Source organism: Rhinoraja longicauda, chromosome 15, assembly GCF_053455715.1.
Source record: "Rhinoraja longicauda isolate Sanriku21f chromosome 15, sRhiLon1.1, whole genome shotgun sequence".
NCBI lineage: Eukaryota > Metazoa > Chordata > Chondrichthyes > Rajiformes > Arhynchobatidae > Rhinoraja > Rhinoraja longicauda.
The window spans coordinates 37653835-37677915 of NC_135967.1; the positions used below are offsets into that span (position 1 = coordinate 37653835).

At 40.1% G+C, this 24081-nt stretch overlaps 1 protein-coding gene across 2 annotated transcripts; it reads right to left on the reverse strand.

Moving 5' to 3' along the window:
• Positions 1-41: 41 nt before the first annotated feature.
• LOC144600659 (lysosome-associated membrane glycoprotein 2-like) lies at positions 42-19405 on the reverse strand. Of its 2 annotated transcripts, none has more exons than XM_078412511.1 (9): positions 19266-19405; positions 13869-13984; positions 12126-12339; positions 9520-9681; positions 8507-8709; positions 8300-8413; positions 7657-7720; positions 7130-7300; positions 42-4200 (listed from the first exon to the last, which is right to left on the reverse strand). In XM_078412511.1, exons 2-9 carry the CDS (start codon positions 13923-13925, stop codon positions 4061-4063), a joined length of 1125 nt encoding a protein of 374 aa, XP_078268637.1. In that variant the 5' UTR covers positions 13926-13984; positions 19266-19405; the 3' UTR covers positions 42-4060. The 2 variants fall into 2 exon arrangements, with proteins under 2 accessions (XP_078268637.1, XP_078268636.1); XM_078412510.1 differs by lacking the exon at positions 19266-19405 and adding an exon at positions 18250-18628.
• Between the last annotated feature and the right edge of the window lie 4676 nt (positions 19406-24081).

Consider the following 24081-nt stretch of genomic DNA (forward strand, 5'->3'; position numbering starts at 1 on the left):
GCCGGGTGAAATATGCCAAAGCAAGTTTAATACAAAAAACAATTCAAACACAGGACATGAGCCATGTTGATTTTCCATTTATTGCTCAGTGCCAGTGGGATATAAAAGCCATTTCAAATTTTACATCCCAAGAAAACAACTAAATATTAAACAATATTCAATAACTCATTTCGATTATTAGGTATATTTGGTCCAATCTTGAATCTGCAAAGGCATTGTTAAATAGTAATACACAAATTGTTTAGTGTTAGTTGGGTTAACATCTCAATTTCTATGCCCCACCCAACTGGATACAACTGCACACACAATATGGAGCGAGAGCATCCAGAAAGGAATTGTTACACTGATTGGGTGCAACAACCACACAAAGCAAATAGCAGGCTCAATGTAGTTTCAAAAGCAGTTGGCACCAGAAGTCCCATGTCAGAATTAACAAGACATTCTTCAGTTGTGACGTACTAGATTTGTTAGTTGAAGGATCACTGAGAAAAGTGTGGAACCTGAAATGTCATGTAAAAATACAAGTTTGTCTTCAAAACCATGTGTCCACATAAGAACTTGGTAATTATGAAGCTTTAAGGAGGTTCAGTTAGTGATATGAACCAACAACAAAGCTAATTGTACATTAATGCCTATTAAAGTTTAAATGTACATTAGTCATGTTCTAACTTGAGACTTGAAATGGAAAATAACAACCATGAAAACAGTGCAAAATCTTTAAAAGCATGCAAATATAAATACACCACTGGAAATGTCCAGCAAGTCCTTGGCTCCATTCAATCTTTATCACAAAAAAGTTTCTGATTTACACAAATCAATCCTGTAGATTTAAGACTAAAAATTTGCCTAAGGACACCATGAACAAGGCAAAAATCGCTAAACTAAACTGATCGAAATTAAAGATTTGAAGTCAAGATTTTGTAATCTTATTGCATGACTCAATGCATTAATTTAATCTTCCTGAATATTAAAGAATCTGATTAGGACAGTCTTTACAATCAAAGGACATTCTGCATAGCAGGTGGAGTAACAAAAGCAGAAGGGACCAGAACAGATTCCTGTACACCAGCAAACCTTACTAATGAACTTGCATCTTCACTGCTTTATGATTTAAACCACAAGGGATTGTGGAAGCCTAGAAGTTGGTCAGGTTTTATCCAAGTTCATCCAAATTCAACCCAAAATTTATTGTTTAATACAACATAAGCGTGCAAATTATCTGGCCAAGTAATTTCAAATCCCTTGCACTGATCAACTGGATAATTATAAGTTTAGTGCAAGAATTGCATGTGGACATTTGCTCAATTCACTAGTTATCCATCTATAGGAACATGCAAATTTCTACCTTATAACACTCAAATGACAACTTGAGTGTAACATTCAAATACAAATTTTTAAGAGAAACAAAAACACATTTAATCTGATGAGAATTGATCAGTGAAGTTAGCATGTGTTCTTACACAGATAAATTCCATTGCTCAATAATCCAAAACCAGCAGGTTTAAGGGTGCTTGTATCCACTAATTTGATTCTGCCTGTCTGTAATAATGTAGATCATCATCACAATAAAAAAAATCGGAGCTCCCAACAGTGTCCCAACTGCAATAGGCAGTGAAATTCTCATTTGCTTTGCATTCTTCTGCCAGATTTAAAAAAAATAGATAACAGTTGATGAAATCAGCAAACAAAAACCAGAGGGAATCCAGAGAACACATTAAAATAAGCACACTTAAAAACATTGTGTTTCATAAATAAAGTAAAAGGAATAGAACATCCAACAATTGGAGTAAATTTTCTTTTCAAAACCAATGCATTTATTTTTGAAAGTAATTGATCTCAATGCTGAAAAGTTCAATGTTATGCCATTAGTATGGTGCCTTGGAATGCATCATCAGTGGCCTATAGATACAGATGCAATTAATATTGCATTTGATTCAATACACCAGTACATGCACTCATTTGTTAATACACAGAATTAGTTTTAATAGAAAGATCATCCTTGAAATGTATAATTAAGGCCAAGGTGAAACTGGGGGAGGAAACACAATGTGCTGACCGACACTTCGGAGAATGAAGTCTATGGAAATTTAAGTATAAAAAACAGCGATTTGGATAAAATTGATTTACTCTCCAAAACTGTGCAAAAAGCTAGACGGGGAAATCAATACCAAATTAAAGGCCTTTTTTTTAAAAACTTGATTTTTTTAATCCTTCAAAGTTACACACTTGCAACTTAAACAAGGAAACCAATCTACAATCTACATTATTCAGAGCTAGTACAATGCCTAGCCTGTATCCACATCCTATTTAAAAGAACCAAGTAATTTTCTTTGAATTTAGAGCCATAACAAATCTTACCAACACAATTTCACTACATATTAATCCAAATTTAATATCAGTATGAACTGTAACAACTTAACCCACAGTTATGTCAAATCAATACCAGAGCTGATTGCAGCTCTTAGATTTCTAATTCTGTTATTTGAGCGAAAAATAAGAGGTTAGAGCTGATTTTATGTGAAGCCCAAAGAAACAGCATTGACAACATTTTAAAAACTTCCAATCGATGGGGCAGCTGCAATATTTATAGCACAAAATAAAACTTGGTGCACAGCCACAGAACCAAATAACCACCTTTCAGAAAAATCTTAATTAGTTTGTAGATATTAGCTTTTATTGTTTTTTTCAATTGAAGAGATGCAATATCAACTGTTCTGACAAGTTTCCAAAGTGACCTGGAAAACTTAGTAACATGTTATTTCTAGCTTTAAACAGTCTCAAAGGCAAAGAATTAAGCTATCACAAAGAAGGAGACCAAACTTAGATTTTAGCATGTGTTAAAATACAATACTAATGGTTATTAGCAAAACACAAAGTGCTGGAGGAACTCATAAGTCAGGCAGCATCTGTGGAAGGAATGCACAGACAACTATTTGGGCCAGGTCCTTCGCACACTGATTTCTTAAGGATCCTGCTGAGTTCCTCCAACACTGTGTGTTTTACTCAAGATTCCAGCATAGGCAGTTCCTTGTATCTCCACTAATGGTTATGGGACTAGAAATTCCAGGGTTTGAAACAAATCCAGAGCCTGCCATCTTGGAATTAACAGCATTATGCCAGCTTTTTGGTTAAGTATTAACTGTTTTTTTTGTTAAGTGACAAGTTGTTCTATTAATGGATGACACTGTAATAGCCACATGCATCAAGTATACAAGAAAGTGTACATGAAGTGTATACCAGTTATGCCTTCGATGCTCAGGCTTTTTAAATGTTGCTTCCTAATGAAGTGTAAAACTCAAAGTCTCCACATTCCTCAACCTCAAATAAAACCGTACAGGCTTACAGCAGGATCCTTTATTATAAATGCAAGTTAAACTTTACATAAAAATGAACTACAGGAAAAGCTTGTAATTTGTCTAAGATATACCAAGATAAAAGCCAAAATGTTCAAAACTTCATGTCTCGAGTGCAGTGAAAAACTCGATTGCCAAATTAGAAATAATATCAGTGGTTAACATTAGAACATGCCAATAAGAACAGATGTGACAAACTTGGAAAGGTTTTCTACAATTCAAGGCACCCAACAGCTGTTCCTATAAACACTTTTGCCAAATTTGAAACTTATATACACAAACATTATTAACATTTATACATTTTCCACAGCACATCTAAACAAGCTACATTAGAACTGATTGTATAACATTCAGTTTTAGATTTTATATTCATTAAATAGGTAGAAATGTTAGAAGCATTGCTGGCAAGTATTAGTTATTCTTAAATGTTAATCTCAAGAGCAAGTTACCAAACAGATCTTCTAGATTGGATTGAACATCATTAACTTAGAATAACGCCTTGAAGCCTAAACAAAATTTTCATCCCTCAATGCCAGCAATGTACTTTCAACATTTCATCTCCACAAGCGGCATTAGGCGCAAGTTCAGCCCCAGAGACATGGCAAGGACCTAGTGCAATTTAAAAAGTTGAAGGGGCAAGGACTTCCACCTGCTAGATAGCAATCATATAATCACATCACTAATTATTTGGTGAATCAAAACCAAATCTAGAGTGTTTGGTATCCAGCGTAGCTTTTTCTTCTTCCAATCACATAGGCAATCACAACAATCACAATTAAGACAGCTAAAGCTACACCAACAATAATAGGAATAAGAATGCTGTCATCATCCAGAGAACACTCTTCAGCTGTGGATTAAAGGAAAAACATGAATCAGCAGATACTATAAGAAAACAGTTAAATACACATTAAAATTTCATTTACTAAAGTTTATTACAAGGGATGCAAAGTTACTTTAAAACTGGTGTTAGTAGGCTACGCTATTGATTGGCACTTTGTTCAGTCCGTTGCCTAACATTTACAAAACTAATATTCCACCTCTGTTGAAAGTAGGTTAACTGGTTATTATAAATTTCACTGGGTCCAAGGGACTGATGGGCATGAGAACAACAAGGAGGAAATAAGTGGAGGATAAATGGGCCTGATAGAAATCTTCCAGTTAGCATGGTCGCAATAGACTGACTGGCCTTGTGTCACAAACAGCATGGGAAAATATAGTGTAGGAAAAAACTGCAGATGCTGGTTTAAATCAAAGGTAGACACAAAATGCTGGAGTAACTCAGCAGGATAGGCAGCATCTCTGGAGAGAAGGAAAGCGTGACCTTCTTCAAATTGGACCCAAAATTGGTCTAGATATAACGTTTAGTGCAAGGTAAAGCCAGCAAAGTCCGGTCAAGGATAGAATGAGGGACATCAGAGGTCGATAGTAGTTCAGCACTGCTCTCTGGATGTGGTAGGATGATTTAGTTGCCTGATAACAGCTAGGAAGAAACTGTCCCTGAATCTGGTGGTGTGCGTTTTCACACTTCCATACCTTTTGTCTGATGGGAGAGGGGAGAAGAGGGAGTGGCCAGAGTGCGACTCGTCCTTGATTATGCTGCTGGCCTTGCCGAGGCAGTGTGAGGGAAAAATTGGCTGGCTCAAATTGGCTGGTAAAGGGGATCCCACAAGCACATCAGTTTCAATGCTAAATGTGGCAGGTAACAAAACTCAAGAATACAAATATTACCATCTCAATCCAAGGAAAGGGCATATAAATTGGCCAGAGCAAACCAGAGGACTGGGAGAAATTTAGAACTCAGAGGACAAAGGGGTTAATTAATATGGGGGGGGGGGGGGGGAGAGAGCATGAAAGAAAGCTTGCGGGGACATAAAAACTGACTCTAAAAGCTTCTTTAGATATGTAAAAAAGAAAAGATTAGTGAAGACAAATGTAGGTCCCTTTCAGTCAGAGATAGGTGAATTTATAATGGGAAACAAAGAAATGGCACAACAGTTAAACGAATACTTTGGTTCTGTCTTCACTAAGGAAGACAAACAATATCCCAGAAATATTAGGGGACCAAAGATCTCGTGGGAGGGAGGAACTGAAGGGAATCCACATTAGTCAGGAAATGGTGTTAGGTAAACTATTAGGACTGAAGGCAGATAAATCCCCAGGGCCTGATGGTCTGCATCCCAGAGTGCTCAAGGAGGTAGCCGTAGAAATCGTGGATGCATTGATGATCCTTTTCCTATGTTCTCTCGACTATGGATCAGTTCCTGTGGACTCGAGGGTAGCCAATGTAACCCACTTTTTAAGAAAGGAGGGAAGAGGGAAAACGGAAAATTATCGACCTGTTAGCCTTACATTGGTAGTGGGGAAGATGCTCGAGTCGATTGTTAAAGATGTTATAGCAGCGCATCTGGAAAGCAGTGACAGGATTGGTCAAAGTCAGCATGCATTTATGAAGGGGAAATCATGCTTGATTAATCTTCTGGCATTTTTTGAGGATGTAATACGTAGAATGTGTAAGGGAGAACCAGTGGATGTGGCGCATCTGGACTTTCAAAAAGCCTTTGACAAGGTCCCACACAAAAGATTAGTGTGCAAAATTAGAGCACATGGTATTGGGGGTAGGGGATTGACATGGATAGAGAACTGGTTGGCAGACAGGAAGCAAAGAGTAAGAATTAACAGGCCCTTTTCAGAATGGCAGGCAGTGACTAATGGCGTGCCGCAAGGCTCGGTGCTAGGACCCCAGTTATTTACAATAGAAATTAACCATTTAGACGAGGGAATTAAATGTGATATTTCGATGTTTGCGGATGACACAAAGCTGGAGGGGCAGTGTGAGCTGCAATGAGCCTGCAGGGTGACTTGGATAGGTTGGGTTAGTGGGCAGATGCAGTACAATGTGGATAAATGTGAGGTTATCCACTTTGGTGGCAAGAACAGGAAGGCAGATTATCTGAATGGTGACAGATTAGGAAAAGGGGAGGTGCAATGAGACCTTGTGTGCTTATACATCTGTCACTGAAAGTAAACATGCAGGTACAGCAGGCAGTGAAGAAATTTAATGGCATGTTGGCCTTCATTGCGAGTGGATTTTACTTCAGGAGCAAGGAGGTCCTACTGCAGTTGTACAGAGCCCTGGTGAGACTGCACTTGGAATATTGTGTGCAATTTTGGTCTCCTAATTTGAGGAAGGACATTATTGCTATTGAGGGGTGCAGCATAGGTTTACCAGGTTAATTCCCGGGATGGCGGGACTGACATATGATGAAAGAATGGCTCAACTGGGCTTGTATTCACTGGAATTTAGAAGGATGAGAGGGGATCTTATAGAAACATATAAAATTCTTAAAGATTGGACAGGCTAGCTGCAGGAAAAATGTTCCCGATGTTGGGGGAGTCCAGAACCAGGGGTCACAGTTTAGGAATAAGGGGTAGGCCATTTAGGACTGAGATGAGGAAAAACTTCTTCACCCAGAGTTGTGAATGCGGAATTCTCTGCCACAGAAGGCAGTACAGGCCAATTCACTGGATGTTTTCAAGAGAGAGTTAGATTTAGTTCTTAGGGCTAACGGAATCAAGGGATATGTGGAAAAAGCAGGAACGGGGTACTGATTTTAATTGATCAGCCATGATCATATTGAATGGCGGTGCTGGCTCAAAGGGCCGAATGGCCTATTCCTGCACCTATTTTTCTATGTTTCAATCTTGAATGGAAGGCAGAGATAGGGCCAGATTGCAACAGGTAGCACTTGTAGCTAGCGTGAATGAAAAACACGTACCTCTCGAGAAGGTTCCAGACTTCAGCTCAAATGGTTGGATCCATACATTAAATGTATTAATAACCATTTGGTCAGTCATCCTCAGTCTCTGCTCCTTGTGGCACATGTATGAACTTCCGATAGATGTTTGCCAGTACTTCAGGCTACTATTGTTGATGTGAAGTGTGATTGCTGGAAATAAAAAACACTTAATCAATTCAAAAAATATAAACTATACCTACTCCAGATTAAAATGTTAAAAACACAAATTTGAACACATCCAGGGGGGTGTTTGAGCACTGCATGTGCATTAAGAAGTTTCAGGCAATGCCTGTAATTAAAACAGTCTCTGACTGACCTCTACGTAATATTAAACTTTGGTGAAATTGCCTGAGATCAGACAGCAGATATGAAAAACAAGTAAACATTTGGGGGTTAATCAACTTTCATTTGTAAGAGCACCAATTTATCTGTCGTCTTTCCCATCAAGGACTAAATATCTCTGAATGGTCACCTTACCTTCAACTACTGCAATCAACAATACTTACATGAACTATTCATAACCAGGCTTATATTAGCTTTCACCTCCTTCAAGAAGAACTTTGATTGTTCCTGCAACAAAATTTACACGTATGCAAAAATGCTAACAAGTATGCAAAAATGCTAACAAATCTCAGTAAACTATAATCAAAATAATTATTTACAAGACACCATATAAATCTAGAAAATCAGTTTTCATCTGAATTTACCCCAGTACAACTGAGCTAATTGTGGGAACGAACGTATCAAATGGCACAAGTTGCCAAGATGACAGTTGCCATTTCTAATTATTGTTCAGCAAACAAAAGCACCATCTATGAATAAAAAGTTATAATCCGTCTCCATTGTTATTTACCCGACCCAAACCTAATGACTGAATACAATAACAATGACATTGTCTTTTCTCCAAAGCTACTCGACTGCAATTAATATTAGGCTCAAATTTACAAGTGGAATTGTAAAACATTGACCTCTCCCCTTCCCAGAGCAAGTTTACTGGGAATTACCAGGACACTTTTATTTCGTACCACTATCAAGTCTTGCTACTTCCTGAACACAGCTTAAAACTTGCCCAAGGGAAGTTTGAAACCTTCCAAGCCAGAACTCAAGACACCATACATTGTTTTCTCCTTAATGAAATTGAATACTTACCACAATGAAGTGAAATAAAATAGTTGTATTCATATCTTCTAGCACAAGAGTTGCATCTTGATCCCCACAGTATCCACTTGCTGTAGAATTGGAATCAATATTAATCAGTCGTGTCTGAAATGGGTTAGGAATGAAAAAAAGAGGGAGAAGTTATTTTTTTGTAATGCACAGAATAAAACTGTAGCAAACAATGCAAGAAAAAAATACCTGGTTATCCTCCAGGTAGGTAAGATTCAGCTGTAGTCCCATGTTGGCAAGGAGACAAGTCTCACTGCCATTTTTGAGTGTATAGTTGCCCACTGATGGCATTGGTGGTGGTGGTTGTGGCGGTTTAGTCGGGGTCATGGTTGAGGTTGTCCAAGTGGTAAGTGGAGCCATTGTGGTGGACATGTCTGCCTTACAGATTGATTCTGGAAAGAAAGAAAAAAAGATTTTTATGATTTGAAAACAAACCTAGGCAGTTCAGTCAATAGTTCACTACATGGCTGTTATTGGTCCACTTGAGTAAAAAAAACAAAACCTGGCCCCAGGTTAACCAAACCTGACCCAAGTCATGCAATCGTTCTCCATGCCTGACCATGTGTCATTAGTACAGATGGATAGCACACGGTCAAGGATGAAATCCAACACAAATCAAGAACCCGAGCATTCCATCTTGGGGCGAGCAAAGCAGGTTTATTTCAATAAAACTTTGACATAAACCAAGCATTAGGTGCGTCACATCATGTGTTGATCACCATGCTCTACGCAGCCCTTCAATCCATACTATCCAATTACCTTTTACTGAAAAGTTCTAAGTTTAAGACTTTAAAGTAGATTATACAGAAAGGGGTTCAAATACTTATAGGCAATCAAATTGGCATGTACAACCCCTGTTACAGGAAATGAAAATAACTGGAATGATTTAACCATGAGATGTTATTTGCTAGAATTAACATATTTCAAGTGTTCAGACTGGCAAGGTTGGGGCAGAACAGCTATTCTCCTATCTGGATGGTGCTCAATAACTTCAGACCACAGCAATAGTTTTGCTTGAATTGGGCAGGGAGGGGATAAGAGTAGAAATGGTAGGCAGGCAACTAGTTAAGATTCGCATTGAACGTCAACTCAAACGTACTCGTACCCCAGCCCAAATTCTCGAGTTAGGATAAACATTAAATTCAGAACTCAAATCTGACAGTGAAGACAACATTAAGTTGACTTAATGGAGCATTTCTCACCATTTTTGCTAATTGTTCCATTCTCCACTAAGGCTTGTAAGCCAACGTCATAAAAAACCATGATTACTTCTTTGCTTGCAATAGCTTTGGCACTTCTACATGTGTAAACTGTGTTCAGCGGTGCAGCCTCCATTAGCGAATCCACAGCTATTTGCTTTACACCTAAAATAGATCAGAGAAATTACTGAAATGGAGGTAATGGAGTGCACTGGACATCAAATTAGTGTGTAAACAGAAGCATGCCATGTACAGTATCTAGGCATTCATGCAGTGCAAAGTCTACCTTACACATCACGTGGCGGCGCCTAACGGCAGCGGCTGACTAGCAGTCTGTCCGTCTTTTTTTTGTTGAGTGTCGGTGTTGGGATGATTTTTATATATATTTTTTTGGTTGTGTATGTGTGGGAGGGGGTGGTGGTGGGTGGGTGGGGGGAACTTTTCTCTTCCTCACGGCGCGGGGTGCGGCTCGGCTGCGGGGCCTAACATCCCCCGGTGCGGCTCGGCCACTGGACTTTACATCCCGGTGTGGCTTGGCTGCTGGACTATACATCCCGGTGCGGCTCGGCCGCTGGACTTTACATCCCGGTGCGGCTTGGCCGCTGGACTTACATCGCCCGGTGCAGCTCTGCTGCGGGGCTTAACACCGCCCGGTGCAACTCGGCTGCGGGACTTTACATCGCCCGGTGCAGCTCGGCTGCGGGGCTTAACACTGCCCGGTGCAGCTCGGCTGCGGGGCTTAACACCGCCCGGTGCAACTCGGCTGCGGGACTTAACACCGCCCGGTGCGGCTCGGCTGCGGGACTTTTCACCGCTGGTGCGGCTCGGCTGCGGGACTTAGCTGCGCAAGGCTTGGTCGCGGGCCTTTCATCGCCCGGTTCGGCCGCGAGACGTTTCAGCGCCCGGTGCGGGGACTGTGCGGGTCGGTCGGGGACGAGCTGTCTGTCCGTGGGCGTGGGGAAGAGAGGGGAAGTTTTGTTGCCTCCATCACAGTGAGGGGGTGTTTGGAGTCACTGTGATGGACGTTTGTGTTGGGGTTATGTGTCTTGTGTTCTTTTTTTCTTTCTATGACTGCTATGTAGTTTCGTTCGGTACTTCGGTACCGAACGACAAATAAAGCTCTGTTATACCTGTTACACTGTTATCACAGCAACTAAATGTTTAAGCATTTTCAGATGACCAAGAACGTAAGAATAAAAACAGAAAAACGTTACCACTTATGGAACCCTTCCACATAGGGAAGTGCTCAGGTAGACAATGATTCACACGCAAAATTCTATCCACCCACAGCAATGGGTCACGTGCCAATTCAGACCTTCCTTCACTTAAAGGAGGCTTAAGTTAGGTCAAATTTATTGCCACATGCAGCAAGGAACAGGGAAAATGAAAACCTTGCTTGCAGCGGCATCACGGGCACAGACTCAAAACACAAAAGTATTCTAGATAAATTACACAACAATGCTGCATGACAGTAAAACGAAGACCAAAACATACTTCATTACTGCTCCAATTAAATATTAGAGGTTAAAGCAAACATTATGTCAGGAATAATTCCACATGTAGGAAATAGTAATAAACTTCAAATAAAATGTTGCCAAATCTTCACATTTCATTGCACTCAAGTTCCCAAAATATATCCAAAAAAACCTATGTTTTCAATTAGATTATTTAAACTCAAAATTTCAAGCCCGCTCTTCACTACCCAGTGAATAGATAGGCAAATTTGGCAACTAATTCACAGTGAAAGATAAAAATGTTTTGCAGTCAGTCATGCTAAATTGGTGTCACTAGCTGGACAAGATAGCCCTGCTTTTGTTTTATTGTTTTCAAACAAGTTTGGTTTGATGAAAGATGATTTCAGATGCTCCAATACACTGCAGGGAGAAAAATAATGTAACTGAGAAAGTTAAAAGATAATATTAAGTGGAAGCTTGGACAAGTAGAAAGCATGCAGATTGGGAATTTAGTAAACAAATGTTTACCTATTTATCAAAGGGGAAAAATTAGCAAATAAATGATCAAAAATTTCAACTAAACAACAGTGACAAATATGGGCCTCAGACATGAGAATTAAAATGGGGAATAAAGAAATAGTTGAGGAATTACGTTTTTTATTTCTGTCATGAAACAAATCAGGAAAACCAATTATTGAATGACTAAATTACAGCAACAAAATCCCCCAAACCAGAAATTCCAGGGACCTGATACCATGCATCTCTGGGACCTAGAGGAGCCACAGAGATAAGATTAGTGCAAAAGGCAATAACTTTGATGTATAGTGCAAGATATACAACTTCAGACAAAAATAGCACGCCCCCAATGATCTTTCATAAATCCTAGTGTAGGAAAATAACTGCAGATGCTGGTACAAATCGACGGTATTTATTCACAAAATGCTGGAGTAACTCAGCAGGTCAGGCAGCATCTTTCATAAATCCCAGAGCATTAAACACATTTAGCACCACTTTTCCAACAGACCATCGACCTCAGACTGTCAAACTGTTTGAATTAAGTGGTTCTGCCACAGATTGCCAAATACGAATATGCTTCCCTGGTCAGGTGCTCAAGAGCATATACTGTTTAATATAAGGTAACAATAAAAATCATACTTGTGTTTTTCGCTCCAGGAAATAGCTTTGTATCACTGGTGTTGTACGTGAAGGTCAAAACATCTCCTCTGAATATTCCAGCAGAGTGGGAGAAATTTAGGCTTAAGGAATGACCAGGTCCAAAGTCCATTTTCAACAAGGGAGCTGAAATATTATTGCCACATACACTTCCATTTGACGACAATGAATTAGGCAGTGTAAAATTTGTATTTTCCTAAATGAAGCACACACACACACATACAAAACAAAATTCAGAATTAGGTTGGCACAATAATGGTACAACAGCTATGCCATAACAGCTCAGCTGCACAAGCAGTGAACCAGATAAAACACACTCAGTTCAAGGACACACTACAACAAACTCCACAATGTTGGATTAAAAAGGTTTACCAGCAAAAATGTCAAAAAAAGTTTATATTTAACGTAATAAATGGAGGGCTTGGTAATGACCAGATGGATCATCAATTTTTAGCTCAACCACTATCCATCCTGAACAGTGTTCAGCGGTCCTAAATAAGGCAAAGGTTTCAGGTAAATCTTCACTTTTAAAGATTTCAAATAAAGAAAAATAGCTGCAGTTGAATGTAAAACAATTATCTAATCGAATATCAGGATACAGTTGTGGTCAAATACCCCACAACTTCCTTTGACACATAAAAGGCGATATATACATAACACATTCAGGCTGGAACTGCCGGAGAACTGCTATTAAATTCATTGGATTGAAAATAAGTCCATTTAAATGTGATGGGGAAAGTGTTTAGGAGTAGCAAATATGGTCACTCCATTTCCTCCAATAAACAGGACATCTATTAAGCTATGTTAATCATTGGGGATACTTTAAAATAGCATAAATTCAAATATATTAAGGCATGGAGCATCATCATTTCTCATCCATTCTAATGCCATCCAGGGAATGTACCAATGATTGATCCCTAAATATAGATGTGAGGCGGTGTACACTTGCACGAGTTTGGCAATGTAGTCTCCATTTGATATTAATGGTAAGAATACTAACAACATATTTGTGCAGAGATAACCAAGATTTTGTGACAATTTGCAGGTTTTATAGGTGGGATTCAAAAGATTCTAGTTTTTTTCTTTAAAATGGGAAAGTTTGAGTATCACATGACTATTTAACCATCAAGCAAAAACCTGTTTCATTGTAGATTCACAGAAGTCTGAGTGGTCATTTTGACGATATAATTCAATTGCTACATTTCCAGAAAATAATTGGTTCCCAACACCATTCACTGCATTTCAGAAACTACTATTTATTTTTAAAGATGACAAATGACTTGACAGCAAGGAATTTTGTTCCGCTGATGATTACACTAACTACATGATATTGAGTTAAACAATTTGCGTCCTCTCAGTTCTTCCATTAATTTAAAAAAAACTATTTAAGTGGTTAACAGGTCTGCTTTTTTGGTCTGGTAGCTATTACAAATTGAGCTTAACTTAAGATAGATACAAAGTGCTGGAGCAAATCAGCGAGTCAGGCAGCATCCCTGGAGAAAGGAAACAGGTGACGTTTTGGATCGGAACCCTTCTTGTGTTGCTATCAAACCTCTAAGGGTGCTGGTTTCAAATGAGAGTTCAATTCCTGAATAAACCTTCCCTCCCAACTCATTCCAAAATAAGGCATTAGAAATAAATTATAGCAGCCAGAATTGGGCAGTGACCAAACAATGCTTCAACCTTACTGTTTGTTACAAGCAAATGGAAAATTACATGACTTACCATTGTTCCATTTCCCTCATAAACGACAGTGAAGTTGACGGATAAAATTGCATACATGCAGGTTTTGTTATTGTTGTCATGGACTTTAATCTCCACTGCTTCAGTCAGTGAAAATCCTGAAAATAAGTAGTCACTTAGTTACCATGGAATAACAATCCAATAGGCAAATCTACAAACTTAATTTGCCCATCAAGGTTCTTGTGTTCTCAAGAAGCATTGCAATAGGCCAAAGAAAACTAACCGGAAAGCATTGCCAATAGTCAGGCTTGGATACTCTCTTGTCAAGCATGTGCAACTATCATGGGGAGGACGCTATCTCACCTGCACTACATTCTGTTCTGGATCAACTTGACAATAGGAGCGCCTGTCAGGATGCTCCTCATTGAATGCCATTCGACTTTCGACACCATAATATTGAAGAAGGTCACCCCTATACTGCTAAACACTGGCCTTCACCTGAAACTGGTTTCTGTATTTATTGACCTCAATTTGTTAGAATTGGTCCAGCATTTCCACCACCTGATCCTCAGCACTGGGTTGTCTGCTCAGACCCTTGCTCTACTCCCAGTACATCCACGAGTGTGCAGCAAAGTGCAAAGTCAATTCCATTTTTAAGTTTACAAATAATATCACTGTTGTCAGCCAGATTAGCAACAATGAGATGAATTAGGGAAAAGAAGAGATCAAAACCCCTGTGAAATTGTGTTCGGGACAACCAAGCCCTAAATGTAAAAAGGTCAAAAGAATTGATTATTGACCCAAGGAAGAGATGGAGTGAACACAATAACCCTAGCCTCAGAGTTGCTGCTTAGATTGTCAACAGTTTCAAAATCCTAGACATACACATCACCAGCAAACTAACCTGGTCCCTTCACACTGATCAAGAAAACACATCAACATAATTTACCTATTTGGGCATCTGGGAAGATTCACCATGTGAATGAGGATTCTCTGGAACTTCAACAGATAGGTTATGTAAACTATTCTGACAGGATGGTATGTCAACTGCTCTGCTCTTGACCACTTGAACCTGAGAGAGAGATGAATAAAGCAGTGCACATGCTCGTCACTTCCTTCAACCCAGTCCATCTTCACAGTGGGCTGCATCAGAAAAGCAGGGAGTATCCTCAACGATGCCTGCCATCCTTGCCATTCCCTTTTCTGCCATCTTGGAGAAGATTCAAGAGCTTGAAAGCTCAGACATCCAAAGTTACGAGGAGCTTCTTCCTGACTGCCACTAAACTCCTGAACTTAATCACTACTTTCACACCTTCTTCCCAAAGGGTGCTGCCAGGTATTCTATCCTCGACCTAATTTGGTTATTTCATTATTGTACTTTAATATGTTTTTGCGCTATTTCAGATGGCACTACAATCTTGCACTATTGTTTTGGGCTTGTCATTTATTTATCATTACTCTATTTATCGTTTACTGTGCTTCATTTGAACAAGGAATTTCATTGCACCCTGATGCTTATGATAATAAACAAATTTGAATCTGACTAAATTAATCAGTGAATCCAAACCTGACTACTCCAAATGCTGGATTAGTGCTAATATATGCATTACGATTGGCTGTTTCCGTTCTGTATGAACATGGCGCTGAATTAAACAATTTAATCAAGTTCTTAAAAACATTACACCAAAGCAAAATAATTTAAACTTGAATCTTCACACTCAATCCCTATTGAGTCACAGATCACGTGCCAAATCCAACATAAGAATGCCAATGGCAAAGCTTAGCACAATGACAATGCCAGACGGCATCTCCTTCTCCAGATTCCAACAGCAAAGGGAATTCAAGTCCCACTTAACTATGGGACTCATTTCAGCAATGAATGTTGGTGCCTTCAACCAGCATAATTAGTACAAACATAAAATATAGGACATTACACTTCTGCTCCCTTGCTAAACGCTGGTAGTCATATGCCTGTAACTGAATAAACAAGATGCCTTATTAAGAATTACAAGCCAAGTTAGTGAAAATGTTACCAATAGCATAGCCCTGAAATGCAACATTCATCTAGATTAAATAATTAATCCCATTTATCTGGTTGAAAAATCCCAAAAGGTAGGACTCGCACAGCCAAGGTTACAGTACACTTCTCCAGCAAGCCATATACAAAATTAAGCAGCACAAATGTTCTATTCCAGAATCCTAGATTCTTACTGTACCCAAGATTTGATCAATGCAGATGGAAACCAAAAGATTAAAATCATGATACAAAACAAATCTCAATATTTGTGACCCAGGAAATATGATGGATTCCAAAACAATGACATGTTTACTGCAACCTGATATTCTAGACAAAAGCTGAAAATAAAATCAAGTAACCATGCCGGAAATAGAACAAAGCCATAAACAACCGAAACAGCATCGCCAGTAAATATCACCCAGCAAAATTCACACAATTTGATGAACTGCTGAAGTTGATAACCATTAAAATTTTTGCACAACAGGATTGTACAAATTATATTTCAAACTTAAGAACTTGAAATTATATTTCAAACTTAAGAAACCCACTAAGGCTTAGCACAAACTATAATGCTTGTTTTGAAAAATAAAATAGGCCTTCCCAATGCAAAACCAATATCTATAAGAATCAAATGCCATACTTCAATTTAAAACATTCTTCCAATTTCTACACCACTTCAAAAACCTGCCTGCAAAATATGCTACCACTTCCAAAGACTCGTTCCTTCCTTCTGTAGGTTTGGACGTACATTTTTCAACAATATTGCATTATCTCCTATTTTTAAAAATGTTGCGAATAAAGTTAACGTCAAATGTCAGTTGGTCAAATATAACTTTCATAGGAGAAACAGACAAGAATTCTACTCGATGTCAAAATAAACTTACACAGTCAAGTCATCTTTTTTATCAAAAATGCAACAATGTACACAATCAGGTTTTTAGTGGATTTTACAGATAGGAACAGTCCCAGGTAAAATTGGGTAAGTTTAATCTATTTTCATTTATTGCAAATTATATTAAAGTCATGGCATAAATACTTTCACAAAACAAAATGCAAGAGAAAATGCAATACAAGGAGATATACAATTGGGAAATCCATACATCATATTACTAAAACTCTCGTCTTGCATGTACGTATGTTATTCCTGAAATACTGCTGCTACCATCAGCAGTTGTATGATCAATGAAGATAAATGAGCCAGTAGCTTCAGCGCCCATACATGCCCAGGCCATAACACCACCCCCCCCCCCCCCCCACCCCCCAACTGTGTTTTACAGATGAGGTGGCATACTTTGGATCTTGGGCAGTTCCTTCTCTCCTCCATACTTTGCTCTTGCCATCACTCTGATACAAGTTAATCTTTGTCTCTTCTGTCCACAAGACCCTTTTCCAGAACTGTGACTGCTCTTTCAAGTACTTCTTGGTAAACTGTAACCTGGTCATCCTATTTTTGTGGCTAACCAGTGGTTTGCATCTTTAGTATAAACTCTGCATTTCTGTTCATGAAGTCTTCTGAGGACACTGGTCATTGACAAATCCACACCTGACTCCTGAAGAGTGTTTCTGATCTGTCAGACAGGTGTTTGGGGATTTTTCTTTATAAGAGAGAATTCTTGTCATCAGCTGTAGGTCTTCCTTGCCCTGCCAGTCCCTTTGCGATTAGTAAGCTCACCAGTGTTCTCTTTCTTCTTAATGACGTTCCAAACAGTTGATTTTGGTAAGCCTAAGGTTTAGTTGATGTCTCTTTAACAGTAGTATTCTTGTTTTTCAGTCTCTTGATGGCTTCTTTGACTTTCATTGTCACAGCTTTGGTCCTCAAGTTGATAAGCAAGAATAAAAGTTTTCGATGGTGATGGAAAGACTGGAGGAAAGACTATGTGCTGAGAGCTCTCTTATACCTGCATTAAGGAGGCAATTAAACACACCTGAGCAATAAACGCCCGTGAAGCCATGTGTCCCAAACATTATGGTGCCCTGAAATGGGGGACAATGTATAAACATTGCTATAATTTCTAGCCGGTGAAACCAAAATGTATAAAAATGTCCCTTAATAAAATCTGACAATGTACACTTTAACAGCGTGATTTTTCTCTATTACAAATTTCAAATTGTGGAGTACAGAGGCAAATTAAAAAAATGATGGATCTTTGTCCCAAACATTATGGAGGGCACCGTTCATCTCAGGACTTCTGAGCGCACAGCACAGAGCGGCCGTCGCCTGCAAAAGGACTGCGTGGAAACACAGAAAGGTCGCGAATGGAGAAAACCTTGAGCTAGAGAGTAACTGCCAGGCCTGTAGTACCGCGGCGGAGTGGAGCCAGCGAACAACGACGGTGCCGCCGCCGGGCTGACCCCACTCAGCCACATACTCGGCCATCATTCCCCCACCAAGAAGGACAAGCTCACCTGTAAGGAGGAGGAGGGCGGCGAGGTGGAGCACGGGAGGTCGCTGCGCCATGGTTGAAGGGATGGAGTAGACGACGCCGGCGTCGGCAGCGCAGGTCCGGCACAACGAAGTAAGGTCTGTCCTCCTCAACGCCGCCTCAACCGCAAGCTGCGTAGCTACCGGCAGCGAAGGTCTCGCCGCCTCAAACACCGTGAACCCCCTCAGCTCAGGGACGCCTCAAATACCGTGAACCCCCTCAGCTCAGCGCCCGCCCCAAACACCGTGAACCCCCTCAGCTCAGCGCCCACCTCAAACACCGTGAACCCCTCCCCTCAGCCTCAAACAGCGCGAGCCGCCTCAAGCAGAGCCACCGCACAGCGAGTCCGTCAACCGCAGCGCTGCACGTGACGGGTGCGCACCCAAACACCCCCCTCCCCCCCGGGCCGGGCAGCCAATCACCCGCCGACTCCACTGTCAGCGATTCTGACCAATCGGCAGGCGGTTGCTGCCCTCCTCTGACCTATCAGCGCACAGGCGCAGCCAATCCATCGACGGTCAATCAAAGCAATCGGGGGTACGCGCCGGTCCTGGCCATTGTCCAATCACGTCGCGGTGCCCGGACTAGCGCAGTCACGCGCTCCCGGGGAAGCAGGGATTTGCAACACCGGTGCAAAGCAGCAAAGATACACACAATATGCTGGAGTAACCCAGCGGAACGGATTCAATTCCTTCTCTCCAGAGACGCTGCCCGTCCCTACTGAGTTACTCCAGCATGTTGTGTCTATCTTCGGTGTAAACCAGCATCAGCAGTTCCTTGCTACGCAAGCAGCAATGGTGCTACGGTTTGGTGTCGATCTTCGCTGTAAACCAGCGTCTCCACCTGCTTCCTGCACATTTTATCTGTGATTTAAGTAGTGTTTTGGAGAAAAGTTTTAGAAAAAAATCCCAATGGATTTCAGAATTATTAAACAAGTGGTCTGTAATAATCAGTTGCATGATAATTAATACTTATTAATGATAAGTGTAAAGTTCTAACCTTCACCAACATGACTAGATGACCGTAGGAAGGAACTGCAGGTTTACAGCGAAGATACGCTTGATTATTCAACCAGACACTCCAGCTTTTTGCGTCTATAACCAGTTGACTGGTTGATGCCAGATTTTGTCCCCGCACTGTTGCCTGCTGTGTTGGCGATGACAACATGATCACGAGTTAGAATGTGGAGTTGACTCATGGTTGCATGTGATGTTGCTTATTAACGCATCCTGCACTTAATGATAATGCAGCAGCAGTTATAAACACAAAACTAGTTTTAAATAATTTGAAAACGTGGACATTTTGTGATCTTTTGTTCTACGTGAAGGATTCTCGAGCAAAAAACTTGTGACATGTTTTCAGTCCCACCATTACAAGACTTGGGGAAAACAAACCTCTGGAGTGTACCATTCTCGATCAGTTATACGGAGCCGAATTCTAGTGGAAGGCCATGGGCCTTGTAGAAATGTAGAACACGTTCATGCCATCGAGAAATTAATGCAGGTGGTGATGTCGAAGCAAGGTTCAGCAAAGAACCACAATTGGACACAGAGTAGCATGTGATTTGAAAGTATTTGGAGTTTTTCTTTTAAAAATAAACGTTATTCAAAATATAGAGAAAAAACAAACAAATGCAAAGCTGTTTACTTTCTTAGCAACATTCTGCGTTGCTGGTTTTATGTATAGTGCTTTTAACCCATCTCTTTTGGATATAGTACTGTTATGACTCATTGCCCTTGGGTTGATATCCCCTTCGATTGTTTGAAGGGTTTCGCCCATTGGATCTAGCCCCGCAGTACCCAATACCTTCTGTGGTCCTTAGGCACAGGGCCTTTATATTAGCTGCACAAGCTTCAGTGGATCTGTCAGCATGTGCTCCTGCAGTCTTAAACAGGCCAGTTGGCACCATTCCATTAAAGCCATTTCACTGTGCTGGAAGACCAGTGGGTTACAAGCAGACCAAAGATCATCTTTCCTTGAACGGATGATTTTCCAGCAGCACTCATGTCCACCTCCACCTGTGACGCTAGGAATAGCCCATAGATCAGAGGCCGCTGTTGTACAATTGCTCGGCCTGAATCATGACAAGGACACTTGCGGCCTTTGCCTGACCCTCAGTGAATCCAGTGTGTATTGGAACACATTTCGAATTACCACACTCTAGGAAGAATGTAATTGTACTGGAGAATGCAGAGGAAATTCATCAGGATGTTGCCTGGATTGGACAAATTTAATTACAGAGATAGATAGGCTGAACTTGTTTATCCATGGGACAAAGGTGGCTCACCCTCAGATATACAAAAATGTAAGACGTGCAGATAGGGATAACAAAAACACGGCCTAGGTTTAAGATAAGAGAAAGGACTTCTAAAGGGTAGCTGAGGAATCTTTTTTTTAAATCACAAAGTAACTGAAACACAAAACTCATTGCCAGAGGAAGTGGATTAAATTGGATAAAATCATTACATTTAAGAAACACTGAGACAGACACTTCAATAGCAAGGCAAATGATACAGACCAAATGGTAGCAAATAGGATAGCTGCAGCTGGGTAAAATGATTTTAATGGACACATTGAGCCGAAGGGCCATTTTTTGTGTGCTGTACATCTTTCAAACTATGACACTCTATAAAGCAGAGGTTTTACAAAAAAAAGACAAAGTGCTGAGTATCTCTGAAGAACATGGATACGTGACATTTGAGTACAAATCCCTATTCAAATTCCACATGAAATGATGGCTCTCGAATATCAAGGTGAATGATATGAGTAAGTTGGAAATTAGTTTCTACTTGTCAGGGGCAACAGTGTGGAATACTGCTACACAAATAAAATGTTTCATATCCTATAGTTTCAGGAACTACAATGAAAGTTTAAAAAGCAAAACCTCATTGGTGCAACTATTTGAATAGCAGGACAAAACAGGAGATTAAGTGGCTGGACAAATGGTGCAAGAAAGAAAGTTGCATTTTTTGGGGCAAGAGGACCAGGTGTTGGATGGAAGATGCCATGTGTCAGCGAGTGGCATAGGAAGAACAATTCAGGAAATAACAGAGGTAGACACAACATGCTGGAGTAACTCAACAGGTCAGGCAGCATCTCTGGTGAAAAAGGATGGGTAACGTTTTGGTGCAGGATGCTTCATCAGATAGAGTAACAAAGTACCTGCAAAAAGCAGAAAAGGGAAAAGATATAACTGATGGCATAATCACTTTCGAGTTGGTGTAAATTGGGAATGATAATGTATTGAATGACGATTGAAAGAATATTGAATGATAATATATTGAATATATATTCAGGGACAGTTTCTTCCCAGCTGTTATCAAGCAATGAATCATCCTACCACAATCAGAGAGCAGTGCTGTACTACGACCTACCTCTTTAGTGACCCTCGAAATATCCTTGATCAGACTTTTCTGGCATTACCTTGCATTAAACATTATTCCCTTATCATGTATCGATACACTGTAGATACATTATAATCATGTATTGTCTTTCTGCTGACTGGTTAGCACGCAACAAAAGCTTTTCAATGTACCTTGGTACACGTGACAATAAACTAAACTGAGCCGAGCAGAATGCAAAAGTTGGTGGAGTGGATCATTCAATAGTACTCTATTGCCATATGTATCGAGGTTCAATGAAATTATTTTTTGCATAGTTTTGCATACAGTTTAGTAAAAAGGTATTACTATACACAAGCACAATCTTAGTTAAGTACAAGTGCATAGGAAGAGTACACTGAGAGTATACAAGAGTCAAGATGTTTTGGTGCCATTTTTCAAGATCCAAGTCCAAGTTGTTATAAATGTAGAGTTCATTCAGAGGATCATCAGTATCTGGAACAAACTGCCAGAGGAAATTACAGAGTAGATACAATTACACTTTCAAAATCTATTTGGAAAGATATGTGGACGGAAAGAGTTGGGAGGAATATAGACTAAATGCAGGCAAATGGGACTAACCCAGAACACCTATTCGATCAGCATAGACAAGTAGATCCGAAGGGTCTGTTTCCGTGCCGTGAGGCTCTGTGACTCATTCAACACATTCTTCCCACACACTCCTAAAATACAGGCTATCTAGCCCCACCTACTGTATCCCTTCAACCACACCCTTCTGACATCAACCACCAACATACCCCATGCTCGACCGTCATCATCTCCCTAGCCAACCTTGCCCTGGCTATCCACCCACCATAGAAGTTCACAATTAATCCACAGTATTTATTTAGTTTAGTGGAAACAGCCACCAAGTCCATGCCGCCCATTGATCACATGTTCACACTATTTCTGTTATCCCACTTTTGCATCTACTCCGCTACACACTTGGGGCAGTTTTGCAGAGGGCCAATTAATCTACAACCTGCACATCTTTGGGATGTGGGAGGAAATCGGAGAACCCATAGGAAATCCACGTGATCACAGGGAGAACGTGCAAGTTCCACACAGACGTCACCCAAAGTCATGATCAAACCAGTCTCTGGGGCTTTGAGGCACTGCTCTCCCAGCAATGCCACTGTGCTGCCCATACTTGTATGATCTCGCCTTTCCATTCTGGGAAGGTTTAGTTGTTCTCCAACTTTCACACAATCACTTGCTGGTAGATAAGAGAGAAACAACATGGAAGCAGGCCCTTCAGCCCACCAAGTCCATGCCGACCATCAACCACCATTTACAATAATCCTACGCTAATCAAATCATGTACCGGGGAACTCTAATTTGTCCTTTTCTGGGGGCTATGCTGGTTATGGAGGATGTGTGGTTGAGAACTTACAACTGCAAATGCTCATGTAGTGACAGAAATAATTTTGTGAGAAAGGTATGGTGAAAACAAAATATCAGATTTAGCATGGTTATGGAAAACAATAAAGTTCCACGTATAATTATGTTGCTGGAAGAAGGCAAATGAACCAGGCCCGGGTGAATTCAAATTTGCTTGGATTGGACTGAAGGATGGTGGCTTGTGTACAGATTAGACACATGAGACTAATTAAAAAGTGCTTCCAAAGCTAGGCAAGAAAAAATAGACACAAGAATGCAAGTTACAAAATGCAGAGCAGATCATCTGGCCACTTGGAATTGTTCCACCAATCAGGAAGATAATGATCCACCCACTTGTTTTCAACATTCATTTACTTGCCTATCATATAACCAGATCCAATGTTCAGATAGCTGGGAACTTTAACTACCAGTATATAAGAACAATGCCTCTCCTTGTGAGCATACACAGAAGTAAATGGAATTAGAAAGTGGGAGTAGTAATGAAAAATGTAATAAAAAATTTGTTTCTGTCCATGGGTTGCCAAAGCATCTAACCACAATATAACAACAGTCTAGTTTGCAAGTAAATGTAATGACAAAACTCTCTTGTTAATTCACAGGTGCAGTTCGTTCTTCCCAGTTTGTTTCGCCTTCAGAAGCAAAAAATCAATCATCACTTATCACCTTTCCCCAGCACCTTCCCAAATGATAAGCGAGTAACATTTGTCCATTTGATGTACGACTAAAGAAGCCAAAATGGAATAACAAAGGATAGTCACAAAATTATAGAAGATATAATTTATGATTCTGACTAGATCATCTGAAATGCAGGATTGAATTCTTTTTGCTAATGATGAACAAGACTCCATCCTTGACTCTTGCAATGTGCAGTTTGGGATACCATCATTGCATTGGCATGAACCATAGATTATCTTGTGACTTTACTTCTGGGGTAAATTCAGTGTCAAAATCATGGCCTCCTGTTGTACAAGAATATTATCAAGGAACCCTACTAATTTCAAAACCTATGGCTGAAAGGGCAACATAATATGTGG